The sequence below is a fragment of the Glycine soja genome, chromosome 19, assembly GCF_004193775.1.
Source record: "Glycine soja cultivar W05 chromosome 19, ASM419377v2, whole genome shotgun sequence".
In the NCBI taxonomy this organism is placed as follows: Eukaryota; Viridiplantae; Streptophyta; class Magnoliopsida; order Fabales; family Fabaceae; genus Glycine; species Glycine soja.
In genome coordinates, this window is record NC_041020.1 from 4195156 (window position 1) to 4213651 (window position 18496).

The window sequence follows — 18496 nt, forward strand, 5'->3', positions numbered from 1 at the left end:
TTCATAAACTTTTTCTCTCAAATTACAAAAAATTGGGAATTTCACTCACGCATTAAAAAATCACCATAAGACATTTGTAGCAATTTTCCTTTAAACTGCCACAATAAGAAAAAAATTGTGATATTTTTTTCTCAATAATTGTGGCAATTTTTCTACGCAGGGGCAAAGTGTGTGTATGACATATGAAAAAAAGTGTTTTAGGAATTAACTTTATATTATATAACAATTAAAAGCATAAGTTAATCTACAGTATTTAGACTTAATTGCATTTTTATCTCCCAAGTTTCACAATATCCCAAATTTTTTTCTCAAATATTTTTTCATAAATTTGATCTCCGAATTTACAAAACTTTGCGAATTTTGCCCACATGTAAAATAATTGTCATAATTAAGACCTTTTGCAATAGCTTTCCTTTAAACTGCCACAATTTAAAAAAAAAAAAAAAAAACTGTGACAGTTTATTTGATAATTATGTCAAAATTTCTACCTAAGGGCAAAATTCACAATATTTTATCAATTAGGGGACAAACTTGTGATATTATAAAACTTTTAGGATAAAAAATAAGACTAAGCCTTGTATTTATAAATCTATCTAGTCACCAAACAAATGATCCACTTGTCCCGAAGTTACATTTTTTTTTTTTACATTTACAAAATTAAGTTGCACTCTCAAAAATTACTGAAATAAATGTTGTTCATTACTTAATATTAGAGATTTCTTGTGACTCATATGATGCATGTATGTATGTTAGTAAAATGATAGTTTATAAAGACCAAAATTTGTGTAATTTCAGCTTTATTTGAAGAAATACATAGCTTATAAAAATGATAGTTAAGGAGCAAAATGAAGGCTATGAATAAAATTAAGCTAAAAATATCATTGATCTCTTGTTGGAAGCGCACGTTCACTAGTTATTTTGAATCTGGTCCATTTTCTATCTACATTCAATCCATATCTTTGCAAATATATTTGCAACCACCTTCAGTAACAAATCACGTACCCATCATTTCTGTTGTGGGTTCGAATCTCATTTCTGCCTTTGTTGCTTGTTTTGCCTTGGGCTGGTTTTGAACCCTCGCTCTGCAAGCATAAAAGGACTCCTTTTGCCGCTAAGCTACTGCAATTTAATTGATTATTAACTGCAGTTCATGTGTATTTATAACTTCTGAAGGATAAATCATTTATGCACAAACTGTTTAAAATTGTGTGTCTCTTAAGTTATGTTGAACATGCAATATTATGTTAAATATTGGTATGCATTGGATTTAATCCTTAAAGTTTATTACATGTTGAATGAATATACGTGCAATGTTATTGGTATACATGTAATTTTTATGATTCAATATTGAGCACATTTGCATTATTAAGTATGTTTATGCAAGGATTATTTTTGAATGTTAAGTGATTAATATAATTTTATTAAATTAGAGAATAGTCACAGCATCTTTAATTGAATAAAATTATATGCTAAATTTATAATCACATTAGAAATATTAATTGTGATTAATCATATGTAATGTGATGAAATCTACCCACAGGAATTTTGTTATATTTGTATGATTAATTAGGATAAAATATTAAATTATATTTCTTAATTTACCCACAGGAATTAAGGAAAAGAACATGATTTAATAGTTTTATCATAAAGTTGCATGATGAATCTAATTGAGTAGGACTTTAGCCCACAGGCAAGTTTTGTGTCACTAGATTCATATATTGAGACATGATTTGCATTGGCAAAACATGACATTTGTTTAGTCTCAAATTTTCTTAATGAGCATGTGTGTTTGTTTGCAGTTTCACAATCTATGAATATTTCTTGTGACCTTCCCATTTTGAAAGGTGATAATTATAAGGTTTGGAAGGAAAGAGTTCTCCTTCATTTGGGCTGGATAGATATTGACTATGCTATAAGGAAGGATGAGCCACTGGCTATTACTGAAACTAGCGAACCTGATGTTGTTGATCTTTATGAAAAGTGGGAGAGATCTAATCGTCTCTCCGTTATGTTCATAAAAACCAACATATCCGCTAGTATCCGGGGTTCAGTTGACCAGCATGATAAGGTCAGAGATCTGTTGAAAGCCATTGGTGAACAGTTTACGACCTCTGAGAAGTCTCTTGCTAGCACACTCATTATGCAATTCTCTTCCATTAAGCTTACTGGAACGAGAGGTGTGCGTGAACATATCATGCGCTTAAGGGACATAATGGCTCAGTTGAAAACCCTGGAAGTTACCATGTCTGAGTCCTTCCTGGTACATTTCATTTTGTGCACCCTACCTCAACAATATACACCCTTCAAAATCTCCTACAACACACATAAGGATAAATGGTCTATTAATGAATTGATGACCATGTGTGTTCAAGAAGAGGAGAGATTGATAATGGAAGAGGGTGAGAAGGTAAATTTGACTACTTCTACTTCTGGAAAGGATAGGAAGAAGCTGTAGGCACCAATAAAGGAAAGATTCCGACTCAACCAACAATTAAAAAGGAGTCAAAGTGTTTCTTCTATAAAAAGAAAGGACACATGAAGAAGGACTGCCCCAAATTTAAAAGTTGGTTTGAGAAGAAAGGTACACCATTGACTTTCATTTGTTATGAATCTAATATGATTAATGTGAATCATAATACATGGTGGATTGACTCTGGTTCTACAATCCATGTTTCTAATACCTTGCAGGGTATGGAAAGCCTAAGGAAGCCAGTGGGAAGTGAGCAGTGCATCTACTCAGGGAGTAGGATGAGCTCGCATGTAGAGGCCATTGGAACGTGCGTCTTAGTTTTAAGTAGTGGCTTTAAATTACATTTGGAGAAAGTTTTTTATGTTCCTAGTTTCTGTAAAAATTTAATTTCTGTTTCTAAACTTGCACCTTTGGGATTTTATTTTAATTTTACAGACTTTGGTTTTAATTTACTAAATAAATATGAAATTATTGGTTGTGGTCAATTGGTTGATGGTCTTTATTCGATTGAATTGCAAAATGACGCTACTTCTATGCATGTTTCTGTTGGGTTAAAACGATGTATTGTGAATGAAGAATCCTCTATGTTGTGGCACCGAAGATTAGGACATATCTCTATTGAGAGAATCAAGCGATTAGTAGATGAAGGAGTACTTAGTACTTTGGATTTCGCTGATTTTGAGACTTGTGTAGATTGCATTAAGGGTAAGCAAACTAACAAGTCTAAAAAGGGTGCAAAGAGGAGTTCTAATTTATTAGAAATCATACATACAGACATATGTTGTCCAGACATGGATGCAAATAGTCCGAAATACTTCATAACCTTTATAGATAATTATTCACGATATATGTATCTCTACTTACTTCATTCTAAGAATGAAGCTTTAGATGCCTTTAAAGTTTTTAAGGCTGAAGTTGAAAAATAATGTGAAAAACAAATTAAGATCGTGAGATCAGATAGAGGTGGGGAGTACTATGGTAGATACACAGAGGATGGACAAGCACCAGGTTCATTTGCGAAATTTCTTCAAGAACATGGGATTGTTGCCCAATACACTATGCCTGGTTCTCCGGATCAGAATGGTGTGGCAGAACGAAGAAATCGAACCTTATTAGACATGGTGAGAAGCATGAGGAGTAATGTAAAGCTTCCTCAATTTTTGTGGATTGATGCTCTTAAGACGGCTGCGTATATATTAAACCGAGTTCCAACCAAGGCTGTCTCAAAGACACCTTTTGAGTTATTCAAGGATTGGAAACCAAGTTTGCGACATATACGCATTTGGGGATGCCCGTCTGAAGTAAGAATCTATAATCCACAAGAGAAGAAACTAGACCCTAAGACTATTACTGGGTATTTCATTGGATATGCTGAAAGGTCTAAAGGGTATAGGTTCTATTGTCCATCCCACAACACTAGGATTGTGGAATCAAGGAATGCAAAGTTTCTTGAAAATGACTTGATCAGTAGGAGTGATCAATTTCAGAACATTTCTTCTGAAAGGGATCAGTATGAAGCTGAACCTTCTGGGACAAGTAATAGGTTGGTAGTCATTCCCACCCCTCAAGTTAAAATGGGTGTTAGACAACCAGTGATTGAAGTTCCACAAGCTGTTGAAAGTGATCATGTAGATCAAGTTGTTTGTGAGGAACAACATGATGATACTGAACAAACTGGTGAAGAACCATTTGAACAAGTTCCTCAGCAAGATGACCAAACAACATTAAGAAGATCTACTAGAGTAAAAAAGACAGCAATTCCTAGTGATTATGTAGTGTACCTACAAGAATCAGACTACAACATTGGAGCCGAAAATGATCTTGAGACGTTTTCACAAGCCATGAGTTCTAAGGAATCAAACCAAGTTTGGGATCTCGTTGAGTTTCCTGTTGGTGTAAAAGCCATCGGATGTAGATGGGTCTTCAAAACAAAGAAAGACTCAGAAGGCAACATTGAGAGACATAAGGCAAGACTTGTTGCTAAAGGATTCACTCAAAGAGAAGGAATCGATTACAGAGAGACCTTTTCCCCTGTATCTAAGAAAGACTCTCTTCGAGTAATTTTGGCATTAGTAGCTCATTTTGATCTTGAGTTGCATCAAATGGATGTGAAAACGGCGTTCTTGAATGGTGATCTAGAAGAAGAGGTTTACATGAAACAACCTGAGGGATTCTTATCTAGTGTTGGTGAGCACTTAGTCTGCAAGCTTAATAAGTCCATCTATGGATTGAAACAAGCCTCCCGCCAATGGTATTTAAAATTTCATGAGGTCATTTCTTCATTTAGCTTTGAAGAGAATGTCATGGATCACTGTATATACCAGAAGGTCAGTGGGAGTAAGATTTGTTTCCTTGTATTATACGTAGATGACATTCTGCTTGCGACTAATGATAAGGGTATGCTATATGAGGTGAAACAATTTCTCTCAAAGAACTTTGATATGAAGGATATGGGAGAGGCATCTTATGTCATAGGCATAAAGATCCATAGAGAAAGATCTCGAGGCATTTTAGGCTTGTCTCAAGAAACCTATATCAACAAAGTTTTAGAGAGATTTAATATGAAAGATTGTTCACCAAGTGTAGCTCCCATTGTGAAGGGTGACAAACTTGCTTTGAGTCAATGCCCCAAAAATGATTTTGAGCGGGAACACATGAAAAATATTCCATATGCTTCAGCAGTTGGAAGCCTTATGTATGCTCAGGTTTGCACTAGACCTGATATTGCATTCGTTGTTGGAGTTTTGGGAAGATATCAAAGTAATCCAGGTATTGACCACTGGAAAGCTGCAAAGAAAGTGATGAAATATCTTCAAGGAACAAAGGATTACATGCTCATGTACAGACAAACTGATTGTCTGGAAGTGATTGGCTACTCCGACTCAGACTTTGTTGGTTGCGTTGATTCACGAAGATCAACATCTGGTTATATTTTTATGTTAGCCAGTGGAGCTGTATCTTGGAGAAGTGCCAAACAAACCTTGACTGCTACTTCCACTATGGAGGCTGAGTTTGTTTCTTGTTTTGAGGCTACCTCGCATGGTGTATGGTTGAAGAGTTTCATATCTGGCCTTAGAGTTGTGAACTCTATTTCTAGGCCATTAAAGTTGTATTGTGACAACTTTGCTGCAGTGTTTATGGCTAAAAACAACAAAAGTGGAAGTCGAAGTAAGCACATCAACATCAAGTACTTAGCCATAAGAGAACGTGTTAAAGAAAAGAAAGTGGTCATTGAACACGTCAACACTGAGTTAATGATTGGTGATCCTTTAACTAAAGGCATGCCACCAAAGAATTTTAAGGATCATGTAGTACGAATGGGACTTGGTTTCATGATGTAATTTCATTGTACGTACATTTGTTATTTTCAATGAAACTCTTATTCAGTTAGATATTTTCTCATATCGTTTTGTGCACATATTTATTTATTTCGAGAAAAATCATTCGGTTTAGATATAGAATAAACATATGGTTTATTCATTAAGTTGAGAGCTAGTGTTGAGAGACTCGATATATTGTGGTACATGGAAGATACTACTCATCATCAGAGGACCTATCGCCATGATTCATATATTATGTTTCTTGTTACGGTTGATGTTGGGTTAAATGGACCAAGTGGGAGAATGTTGGAAGCGCACGTTCACCTCCACGTTCTTTTAATTAATTAATTTTATTATTTTTGAAAAAATTAGTTATTTTGAATCTGGTCCATTTTCCATCTACATTCAACCCATATCTTTGCAAATATATTTGCAACCACATTCAGTAACAAATCATGTACCAATCATTTATCTCACGTACTGATAACTTCTTATCTCACGTCTCATAACTTCCTATCTCACGTTCTGATAACAAGTTGAGAGCTCTGTGATGGACAGACTCTATAAATAGGATGGGGTGCTCTCAGTTTTGTATCACCAAACTCACTTCTCTATTCAGAAAAATACACCATCTATTCAGAGTGAGTAAGGGTCTGGAAGAACAAAACTGTCTTTCAGGTTCGTGTGTGCGCTGCTTCCCGTTCAATTTGCAATGGCTGGAGGTACGCTCGTAATTCTTTTTAATTTCCGCTGTTTGATCTATGTATCTTTTTACATCATATACATTCAAATTTCATTTTTAATCTTGATAATTTATTTTTGGTTGCTTCTTAATATTTGAAATTTTTTATTTATGTTTCTACAATTAGCATGATCTTAACCGTTAATGAAATGTCTATATGGTAACGATGAATTAAATGTTACACATAAAAAATGATGTGTATAATGATATGACTATTGGCTGCCAATAATTAATGGATTAAAGAAATATAAAAATAAATGATTTCTAGTAGCTTGTAGTTGTCAGAAATTCATTTTTTCTTTTCTAGGATTCTCTATTATTTCTATTATGGTAAACACACAATTTTTAGATTCAGACCCAGATGGAGCTCAACAACACCAAATCAAGTTCATGATCAATATACTCAATTTTAAATTCTTTCAAATATTCTAATAACAAATTCAAACAAGTTAAAAAAAAGAAACAAAAATGCACAAGAAATGTGGATCTAAAGTAAACACAAAATTGCCATTGACGAGTCACCACCCTCCACAGCGGTGGCAACCTCAAGCGCACACTCTGATGCTCCTCGACCACCCTGGCATCTCCATAGTAGATGACCTTAACTGCGAGTTGTGTTACCCATGTTCATAAATAAGAGCTAGTTCTAGGACCAAGTCACATTCTTGTGCATAGAAGCACCACACTTTTCCTCCTCGCATTTCTCTTCCCTGCAAAACCCCAGTTCTTCTCCTCTACTTTAGGACCCTTACGACACACCAACATGGTTTCTACACAACATCTTTATGACCTAGCATCGCAGCAAGATGTGGTTCAATATACCCAAATTCTTTATGTCTTCCACTGATCTCTTCTTTTTGTTCTCTCACTTCACCGTTATCTCTTTCCTCCTCCATGAACAATGAACCAAGAAATCACCAGCATCCATTGTCATCTCTATCATCCACCATGACTCACTAGCACCCATTGTGAGTAGATCATAACTTTGACCACACAAAGAGCTTGGGTGAGCATCGACGACAACAATATGATCGGGCGACATTGCGGGTGGGAGATGCGGCATGGGGAGGACCTCATGGGAATCACAGCGGCGACAAAGAGAGAGAGAAAGAATGGATCAATGGGTTGGATTGTGGGTAAAAGAAAAAAAAATCTTTTTCATTTTTATTCTATTTTTAATGATATGTCATTATTTTATTGGATGTGTCATTATTTTTAATTTTTTTATATTTTTAATTTATTAATTATTGACAGAAAGGGTGAATCAAGGGGGGCAGGGAGAACCTCGGTCCCCTTTCCTTAGGATCCTTATGTGTACGTGAGGGAAAAAATTAAAATTAAAAATATTAATAGAGAAAATTATATATGAAAAATATGTTTTAAAGTTGATACTTGTTTAAAATTTTTCTAGCAATATCTCTAATTTTATTTATAAAATTAATAATAAATATTTTTTAAAACTTATTATTTATTAAATATTTAAATAATTATAAAAAAATAAATCCCTTTGATACATTCCTGGATTCGTCCTTGATCTACACTCATCTCATTACACATATCTTTTACACTTCATATTTAATGTAATGTGACACAATACATAAGCAACTAAATTGTTACTAATGGATACGCCAACGGCTAACGGATCGATATGGATATAAACAAAAAAAATTCAAATATCAAAGAAAAAAAAGACCAAAAATGAAAAACAAAATTTAAGTATATATCAAAGATCATTAATATATTTTAACCATAAAATTAAACTTAAAAAATAACAAAATTTAACATTTTTTATATGAGTGAATCAAATTCAAGTAAAATAAAATTTACAATAACTCATATACATACAGTTTAACTAACTAGGGGTAGGTTTCCAAACTACAAACTATTTATCAAATTGTTTATGCAGTAATAAGGGACAACAAATAATTAGAACTAATCTATTTCACGATATAATTTTACCATAGCCTTGAGTTTCTGCTTCAATATTCAAATTGTATCAAATGAAATAAGACAATTAATCTTATGAAAATTTCTAGTTCCAAAATTTGTTAGAACTCCAGGTAACTATTTTCAATTGGAACTTCTCCAACTAATTACTTTGTTCTAATAAATAAACGATATCCTACAATTTGGATATGGTACTCATTACACATTTTCCCCAATTTCCACTTCCTTACGATTAAGGAGCCTACCATTAACTATGAAAATAACAATTTGTTTCCCCATTATAAACCTATTTATTTTGCTTTTTAAATGGGATAGAAAAATATTTTAAAAACAAGTAATAAAACCAACTCAATCCAAATTTTACAGAACATATTTCGTTTCAAAAAGACATTTTAAAACAGAAAACTGAAAACTTACCATCATCTCGAACGGGCCTTAAGCTCCTTAAGCTCTTAGTAAGGAAATTCAGTTTTACAGAAAAACCTTCTATGAAATCCAGCTTTAAAGAAATACAATAGATATAAAGAAAATTAATCTTAGAAGCTAACCAAAGTCAACTTTAAAGAAGTAACCAGTTTTTTTTTTTTTTTGAAAAAAGAAGTAAACAGTTTAGCAACATGATAGTTTAGGACCAAAATAAAGGCTATAAATTTTTTAATGTGTTCAGTCATTATTGTTCAATTGAATTGGACATTAAAGTCTAGTCAGTTTTTGTTTGGTGATATTTTTGTGTAAATTAAGTGATTTAATTCTTACTCTCTTTTTTATAAAAGTAATTTAATTCTTACTTGAGTCACTTTAGTTTCGTCTTATTTAAACTCACCCTTAATTAAATTAATTTTGAGCCTAGCGAGATCAACCTGAGTCCAAAGATTGGATGCGATCATAATTCATAACTTAGAATGAGGTAATTAATAAAAATGGTAGGAAGTATAACTTGTGTTTAACCAGCTGACCATGAACACTGTTTAGTTACTCTACTCATAACATAATATATATGACATTTGATTTCTAATAAATTTTTATTTTAAGATGGACTTTTAATATTTGAAAAGGTTTGTCTGAGGTCTCAACCGTTAATCAGGATCCCTTAATTGTTTATGTGACCGTTAACCGGACAAGTTGGCATACGACATAAGGTGTGATGCCACATGTACTTGTTGTGTGAGTGGAATTATATTAAAATTTTATTTTCATTTTTAGAAAATAATTACGACGTCATTTGGAAAGTCACACTTTTGGGAATAGCTTTCTGTAAAGAGTGCAAGAGCTTTTTGGGAAGAGTAAAAGATAAACAACACTCAGCCTAGTCTCACGCTTTTCTATTTTTTCACATTTTCAGAAAACGCGTTGCTTCCACCTGGTTTCTCTTTCTCCGACAACCGACCAGGGGTTCAATGGCAACGATGGCAGCAACTGCACATTGAGACCATCGGAGCAAAGAGAGGCCATCGCCTCCTTCTTTTCTCTGCCGGAGCAAAATGAGACCGTTGCCACTCCTCTATTTCTCCCCCCGTTTATATGTTCCCTCTCTCCAAGCCTCAACAAACATCATCTTCTTCCTCGACCTCATCCTCATCCTCTTCCTCCTCAACCTTCTCCAAATCCAATCTCCTAAACGACGTCGTTTTTGCGTTCCACTCCATGTGCAAACAAATCGACGACAAGCAAAATGTCACTATTAAGGAATGTTGAGGAAGCCATTGGGATGGCTCGTGAGATGGTTCAATTTGGGATTTGATTTTCAAGTGTTAGTTGTGATATTTTGGTTCAAGGGCTTTAATTTGCAAGGAAGGGAGGGTTTGTTGTTTCAATTTGAAATGGATCCCACATAGCACATCTCAAAAGGTCCCCCACTTGATGATCCATTCAACATCTTAGGTCAAACGATGCCAATAATAACAATAAACAAATAATAATTAAATAAACAAACAGAACAAGAGAGTGCATCACCAAACCACCCAAAGAACACGTTTACTCTTGATTTTGCCTTGCAAACTGTGATTTCTCTATAGTTTCTTTCACCCCCCAACTCTAAGCTTTCTCTGTGATTTCTCTATAGTTTCTTTCACCCCCCAACTCTAAGCTTTCTCTGTGATTTCTCAGTTTCCTTCTTCCAGGTACCATCTCATTTTCTCTTTTACAAGTTTCGATTTTGATGATTCCTCCAGGTATCATCTTCTATTTTATTGTTTTAATTGGATTTTAATTTAATTATAATTTAATTAAAATATAATGCTATCTCAAACGATACATAGCCAACTTACGTGTAAATTTATGTCGATGTGACACCACACTAGCTTACCGACGTGTCCGATTAATGTTCACATTCAGATAAAACTTTTCAAATATTATGGATTTATCTAGAAGCAAAAATTTATTAGAGACCAAATACTAAAAACGGATATATATCAGGAACCAAAAACATATTTAAGTCGTATACATTTTACTGTTCTACTTTTTTTTATACTGCAAGAAAGAACCAAAGAACTACCACTTGACCTACGAGGGAATCTAATCCCAACAAAATCAGCCCGCAAAGGAATCATACAAACATCAAGAGCTTTCTCAAAATAATGAGAACCCAAAGATAACTTCTGACCATGTGCTGCTAAATTATTAGCCACTGCATTTGCCTCTAAATATATCCTACTAAAAGTGTAGTTCTTTTACAAAATTCTCTCTTTTTTGTGTGCCTATTTTTCTATTTTTATATCTGTTGGTTATCGGAACGCCCAAAGGGAAACAACAGCAGCAAAAGCAAAACGTTGATTATCGGCATCATTGCAGGTGTAGTATCCAGCGTCATTTTTATCTAGCTTGTTGTTTTCTTCGTCTTTTTGTCTAAGACTTCCAAATGTGGACCACTCTTGTTCTCAACAACCAAAATATGACTATAACGTTGATTATCGACATCATTGTAGGTGCAGTATCCAACATCCTTTTTTATCTAGCTTGTTAAAGTTTTTCTTTTAACTTTAACAATGCAAAAAATACCATAAAATATGACTTTTCTTTTCATACTACCCATTATAAAAAAAGTGTAGTTCTTTTACAAAATTCTCTCTTTTTTGCGGATCTATTTTTCTATATTTATATTTGTTGGTCGGGAAAAAGACATAACAGTAGGGTCCTGAGTTTTGCCACTTTACTCATCACAATTGTCTTTCACTATAACACTCTGAACCTTCCTCTTTCTGGTGCTTGTTAGCAACTACTACAAGCAAGCAATGATCATCATAACAAGCCTCAACAAATTCGCTAACGCGGACTCATGTTTGCTTTGAATCTACGCGGTTGGAAACAACATCTATGTCTTAAGTGAAATTGATGTCAAAACATGAGCGTCCACTATGCAAATCCAAACTCCTTAGTCTCTCACCCTTAACCATGAGGATCAACAGTATTACCTCTGTAACACTCTTCGTCCTTCTCCACCTCTTTACACACCTCCAAGTATTTGCGTACACTCCAGGGGACAATTTCATATCAGTTGCAGCACCACCAAAAAATCTTACCACTGAGAAAGAACATGAATAGGGGACACAAGTTCAACATTCTTATCTCATCAAGACAATACTGTTTATGCTATTGCAACAACACAATCTCCTTCTACCAATCAAGTTCCCTACACCACAGCGCGCTTGTCCCGTTCGCAATTCAATTACTCCTTCCTGCCACTGCAGGACCCAAATTTCTTTGCCACTTCTTCTACCCAACTTCTTATCCCTCTTTTCTCCTCACTAACTCATTCTTCAATGTTCAATCCAACCAATTTCATCCTCCTCTATAGTTTCACTGCCTCTCTAACCACTGATGCAGAAAATACGAAAGCCATCTTCAGAGAATATGTCGTCAATATGGACGACAGTGGGAGGCTGAACCTGAGCTTCACTCCATCGCAACCAAAACTCCTACGCTTTCATCAACAGAATCAAGGTACTTTCCATGCCAACCAATTTGTATTACACGTCTGCAAATGATATGGGTTTCAAGCTCATGGGAATTGACACGCTGTATGGCTTAAGAACCAACACTGCACTAGAGATAGAGTATAGAATCAAAGTGGGAGAGTAAGGAATCTTACCAAGAAACGACACTGGTTTGTTCAGGAACTTGACTGGTCACAATGAAGATTATTTAATTAAACAAAACAATTCACAGAATAAATGATCTAGCAACTAACATGAACAGTAAGATGAACATAATGGTGAATCCCGATTACGTGGCACCCAAGGAACTGTACAGAACAACTCGTGGCATGGGTCTGAACAAGAGCCTCGAGTTGACTTGGGAGTTCCCTGTTGACTCTGGTTTCACTTACATGGCCAGGTTCCATTTTTGCGAGCTTGACCCAAATATTACTAACATTGGAGACATGGTTTTCTTCACTTACATAGGGAGCGAGTTGGCTGAGGACCACGCTGATGTTATAAGTTGGAGCCAGAAACAGAAAGGCCTAGCTGTGTACAAAGATTATGCGATTTTAATCCCAAGAATGATACTCATAAAAAGGTTAATATCTCACTCCAAATGCATCCTCACGAAAGTGCCAATCACCCATTCTTGAACTATCTTGAGATCTTCAATGAGTCTAATAATCTCGCCGGGCATAACCCGCAGAAAAACATGCCTGTCCAAAAGGGATAAAACAAAATTGGAAAACTAAAAATTGTTATAGCATGGGTGGTATTCGGTATCCTTTTGATCTCACCTGTTGTTTTATTCATCGTTTGGTGGGCGAGCTCCAAGTTCAGTTTACTCTTGTTGTCAACCAACACGCAGGATTACAAGCTTCCAACCAACATGTGGGATTATAGGCTGCCAACCAACATGCAGGATTACAGCGAAAAATGTTGGCCATACAATCGCCTCTGCCAATGCTTTTCCCTCGACGAAATCAAAGCCGCCACAAACAACTTCGACAACACCTCAGTTGTTGGTGAAGGGGGATTCGACCATGTGTACAAGGGCTACATAGATGACATTTCCATCCCAGTAGATATCAAGCATCTCAAACCAGGATCAAAGCAGGGGTTTGAAGAGGTCCTGGCCGAGATTGGAATGCTCTCATAGCTCTGCCACCACCATCTCGTTCCTCTTATCGGGTACTGCGACAAAAACAAGGGGATGATCATGGTCTACAATTTCATGACACATGGCAACCTCCGCAACCATCTCCACAAGTACAACACTAACAAACCCCCTTTATCATGGAAGCTACGCTTGCAAATTTGTATTGGCATGGTGCACAGGCTGCATTATCTTCACAAATTAGTTGTAACTGCACAATCATCCACGATGAAGTGAAAACCACCAACATCTTGTTGGATGAGGACTGGGTGGCCAAGGTTATGGGCTTTCCAGAATTGGACCCACGGGCACGTCCAGGGCCTACGTGAACACCAATGCTATTAGGGGTGTGCAAAAATTAGTTCAGTAAAAAAACTGAATCGAATTGGTTTTGAACTGTTTTAACCAATTCGGTTTTACATTCAAATAGTCAAATTGATTTAGAAACTGGTTCAAAACTGAACTGATTTTAAAAAACTGGTTCTGAACTGAACTAGTTTTTAACCAATTTTAAACTAGTTCTAAGAGCCAAACCAGTTTCGAACTAATTTTTCAAATAAACAAATATTTAAATGAAAACCAGTTTGGTTAATCAGTTTTGTAGAAATAATTCGGTTAACTAAATTGATTTTATAAAATAGTGCACTCATTTTTTCTTGAATTAGTTAGAGAAAAAAAAAAAACCAATTCAGTTTAGGTTCAGTTACAATCCGATTCAACCCAAACCAGTTTTTTTGCACACTCCCAACTACTCTGAAGGGGAGCTTTGGGTATATAGACCCAGAGTATTACAAACGGAAGCATTTGACGGAGAAGTTTGACATGTACTCTTTCGGGGTAGTGTTGTTTGAGGTCCTGTGTGCTCGTTTGGCTCTGATTTGCACCACAGAGTCGAATCAGGAGTCTCTTGCTTATTGGGTCAGATACTGTTACCAAAATGGAACCATAGAGCATATTGTTGCCCCCGAGTGCTTCAAGATGTTTTGCGAGATTGGGATGATGAGTTGTTTGTCTGGGACAGAGAGGTCGTCCATGAATGACATTGTTCGGATGCTGCAATTTGCGTTACCGATATTTAGTAGCCAAGACTTCTTTCTCCGAGATTATAGACCCAAGGCTGTGTTTGGGGAATCAAATTAACCTAATACTCTGGAAATGCTGGCAAAACCATTACATTTGAAGACCTACTACTAGCTAGATGCTCAATTTTTGTGTCTATTTTTACAATGTACAGGAATCAAGTTGCTTCTATCATTTTTTGTAAGCCATAAATTTCAACATTCTTGTTACCAGCCAATATTTTACGTGTTCAATTTTTATAACATTTTCTTGTCCAATAACTTTATTGTAGCTTTCTTGCAAAACACTCAATAGTTTTTCCACATAATGTCATTATTATTATTATTATTATTGCATCTTAATTTCTCATGCTCTTCAATGTTATTTATTAGACATTGGTAGCAGGTGCTTTTTTAATTAGGGATGAAGACTCCATGCAGTTCCATTCTTGTTATTGTTATTTAATGTAAAGAATTTCAAATTTTCAATACATAATTTGGAACTGCACACTATGAAGCACCATTCTTAATTACTGAAAAATACAAATAATTTTATGAGGAGTCACATGTTGCATGAAATCTGGTCATAATCTGACAAAACAAAGTATCTTCCTCTTGAAATTTCCTAAAATTTTCGCTTACACGTTTGAACATATTCTATAACCTGGTAACATTTTTAGTTCTGAATCAAACATAATCTGGTAACACTGTGGCTGCTTATAATAGTATTTGAATGATTTTATATTTATACCAGAACCAGAAAGCCTGGGATAAAGGCAAGCAATTACGGTTTAAAAACTAATAAACATTTCCAGAAGCTTGTTGTGCTTGTCGCTATGCTTTCTATGCTGAGCAAGCTTTTGCAGTAGATCCATGCTGAAAAATGGAAGAATAAAAAATTAATTATTAAGCCGTTATTAGTTTACTAACTTAGTGTTTTCAGAAAGGAAGAGTGAGAAATTCATTACCACACACGCATGGACATCATTACAACCACACAAGAGCTTCCCATTGAGAGTGTCCACAGCTTGAAACGAACCTCCTCCTTCACTCCTCTGCAGAATATTCCCCAAATTATGATATCAGCATTAAAGAGTCCAATGTTTAAGCTTTACAACAAAAGTTGGAAGGAAAAAAAGAAAAAAATATGGCCAATTAAGTTGTACCTTGTAATAATCAACAGCAACAAAATTAGCCCACCTGTTGCCGGCAGCACGGTGACAGGTTTGTAGCATTTCAATGAGACCTCCAGAGTTATCTTCACATGAGATTGGCTTCAGAGGAATAGTGCGAAAATAGTTTACCAACACCAAGGACTTGCTCTTGTCGTCAAGAGGAGAAGATTCTTTTCTATTTGGACAGCTTCCTTCTTTGAGTGCTTTCCTTCCTTTATCCCCAACTGCAGAATTCAGATCACCAAAATGAAAAATTAACAAAGGAAAAAAGAATAAATATTTGTGTTGAAGAATAAAAGAGCTTTAATGGTTGGTGCTTTCTTACACTGATTTTCAACCATGTAATTCCACTGGTATGCAATGCCTTCACTTTTTTCCTTAGAACTGACTGAAGTGAACAGTAGCAATCTTTGATTTTTAGCAACCATATCGCTCACTAGAGGCCAATCTCCTCCATTTTTAGGCATTCTAGTCACAGGAAACCAAAACTTCACCAAACCAGCATCAGTGAAAACTTTTGTCAATCCTTTTGGTGCTTCAACATAATCTTCCAATATGAGTGTGACAATTTCTTTCGGGTTGGAGGATAGAAAAGCTGCAATTTCCTTCAGTGTATCTATGGCTGGTTCCTACTTGTTGATTACAAAGTTAGGGTTATGTAGAGGTATCATTAGTCATAATTGTTGTTAGAGAAACAAGTTGGGAAAAGCGTAGGCAGGCCCAAGGTTTTAAAAAATGATCTGTGACTGTGATTTGCACCACAATATCAAGGTTTTTTTAACTATTCTTGACCGCAACATGACAACAATTTTGACCACATCGACTGCATTTGTCTGCGATTTGCCGCGATATCAACAAAAGCGACAAAACCGCAATGCGACCACAACCAATATTTAAAACCTTGCATAGGCCTAAAGGAAATGGAAGCAGGAAGATGATTTTTACATACAAAAGCTGTGAAGTCATGACAGTGGCCTCGAAATGAATGGCATAACCACACATCTCCATCAAAATCATATGTATCTAGCATTAGTCCCCGAACTCCATTCTACAAATGGAACATTGATGGAAGAAAATAGTGACCTTAAACATCCCTTATAAGTTATAGGAAACAGAACATAATAAAAGTTAACAGAAGCTAAGGTTTGTAGTAATGAATGGCATACTTTTAGCTGCTGTGTTACACTGTCTTCTTGATTACTGAGGGTAGCTCGACGCACTCCTGTGTGAGATGGTTCTCCATTGATGGCAAAAGCATTGTGTGTTGTCAAAAATGCATACTTGTTGAATGGCAGAGAGTCATTCTACGCAAAAAAAAAAAAAAAAAAAAGACCAATTAACAACAGATTAAGATGAAAGACCCCTAAACTTATTCCCCCAATCCACCCTTTTTCCCTCTAAAACAGAATGTGCATATATCATACTATAGGTATCTCAAAAAAACGCAACGCCTACAAAGTTGATCACAATTTTTTCCAAAGCAGACGTTGATATTCAGATCATGTAAAATGATGGAAGTAGTTTCCAACCACTCTAAATTTTGTCACTTGATGATGGCATTGTTAAAAGGTTTGACACATATGAATTGGGTGGGTTGTTATCATCTATGCAAGTGTTGTGACAGTTTCTTGTGAAATAAGGCAAAGAGTACTAAAGAGAAATGGGAATCTTACTATGAGCTTGAATTGATCTGTGATGGAAGATCTCACACACCTAGAGCCTGAAAAGCCATGTGGGCACGAGAAACAATAGAGTCCGGCTCCACAATCACCGTTAGACGAGCATTCATCGTCAAGCTGATCAAAGATTCGAAAACAATAAGATCAAAACAGAAAAAACATATTTACGGCATGGTTCAAAGCGGTAGGGTAGGGTATGGTATACAAACCTTGCATTTTCCATTAGAACATGCAGCATCAATAGAATAACACAACGGAAGAATAATAACCAATAGCAAGCACCGCAGAAAATCCATTTGTGCTTGTACAATGACTTAAGTTGGATTAGTGGAGTGTCTAAAGAGTAACACAAGAAGAGGTCTAATTTGTGCTAGAAATTGTGTATCACAAGAAGATTAAATAACTTGGAGTTCTCAATTCTCATATATATTGGCCAGTTTTAATGTTGGAATATACCAATAGATCTGAAGGGGAAGCGGTTATCTTGTATTAATAGTTATATATACTTTACTAACTATAGTCTGAAAGGTTTCCAACTTATCGCTTCAACGCAGTGACGTTTTGGATTTTTATTAATGTGGAGGACAAAAAATAAAAGACATTTTGGTAAATATAGAGCACAACGTGCTCTAGGTTTTGACAATATTTATTGTGGTGTTTATCAACCGTTGTACATTAATGCTGGTATAATTAATTTAATGGACAAGTATAATACAAGGGAAGAATAAAAAATATAATTTTTTACCTGTATATCTATGTTAAAAACAGAAACCCATTAAATTTAAATTTGTAATTATGTTATATAATTTGACTATATATTATATTTAATAAATATAACATTTAATGTTATTGAATAGTCAATTTTTATATACGATATAATAATTGACTATTTATCATATATCAAATACAATTAACATATATAAATAATATTATTAAATACTACGTTTACTAAATATAATATATATTTATTAAACTTATGACTTTTCATATAAATCTATGCATATTAAAAGTCTACTAGTACTGTTAAAATAA

General features: G+C 35.1%; 1 protein-coding gene and 1 pseudogene across 2 annotated transcripts; one reads left to right on the top strand and one right to left on the bottom strand.

The window, feature by feature from the left end:
* Positions 1–11869: 11869 nt before the first annotated feature.
* LOC114398488 lies at positions 11870–14692 on the top strand (annotated as a pseudogene).
* A 510-nt stretch (positions 14693–15202) lies between these two features.
* On the bottom strand, positions 15203–17976 carry LOC114399930 (PI-PLC X domain-containing protein At5g67130-like). 2 transcript variants are annotated; one of them, XM_028362160.1, is made up of 8 exons: positions 17674–17976; positions 17459–17581; positions 16952–17089; positions 16735–16833; positions 16111–16414; positions 15811–16009; positions 15579–15665; positions 15203–15486 (listed from the first exon to the last, which is right to left on the bottom strand). In XM_028362160.1, the coding sequence occupies exons 1-8, from the start codon at positions 17758–17760 to the stop codon at positions 15402–15404; spliced, it is 1122 nt and encodes a 373-aa protein (XP_028217961.1). In that variant the 5' UTR covers positions 17761–17976; the 3' UTR covers positions 15203–15401. The 2 variants fall into 2 exon arrangements, with proteins under 2 accessions (XP_028217961.1, XP_028217962.1); XM_028362161.1 differs by having other exon boundaries at positions 15777–16009; positions 17674–17971.
* Between the last annotated feature and the right edge of the window lie 520 nt (positions 17977–18496).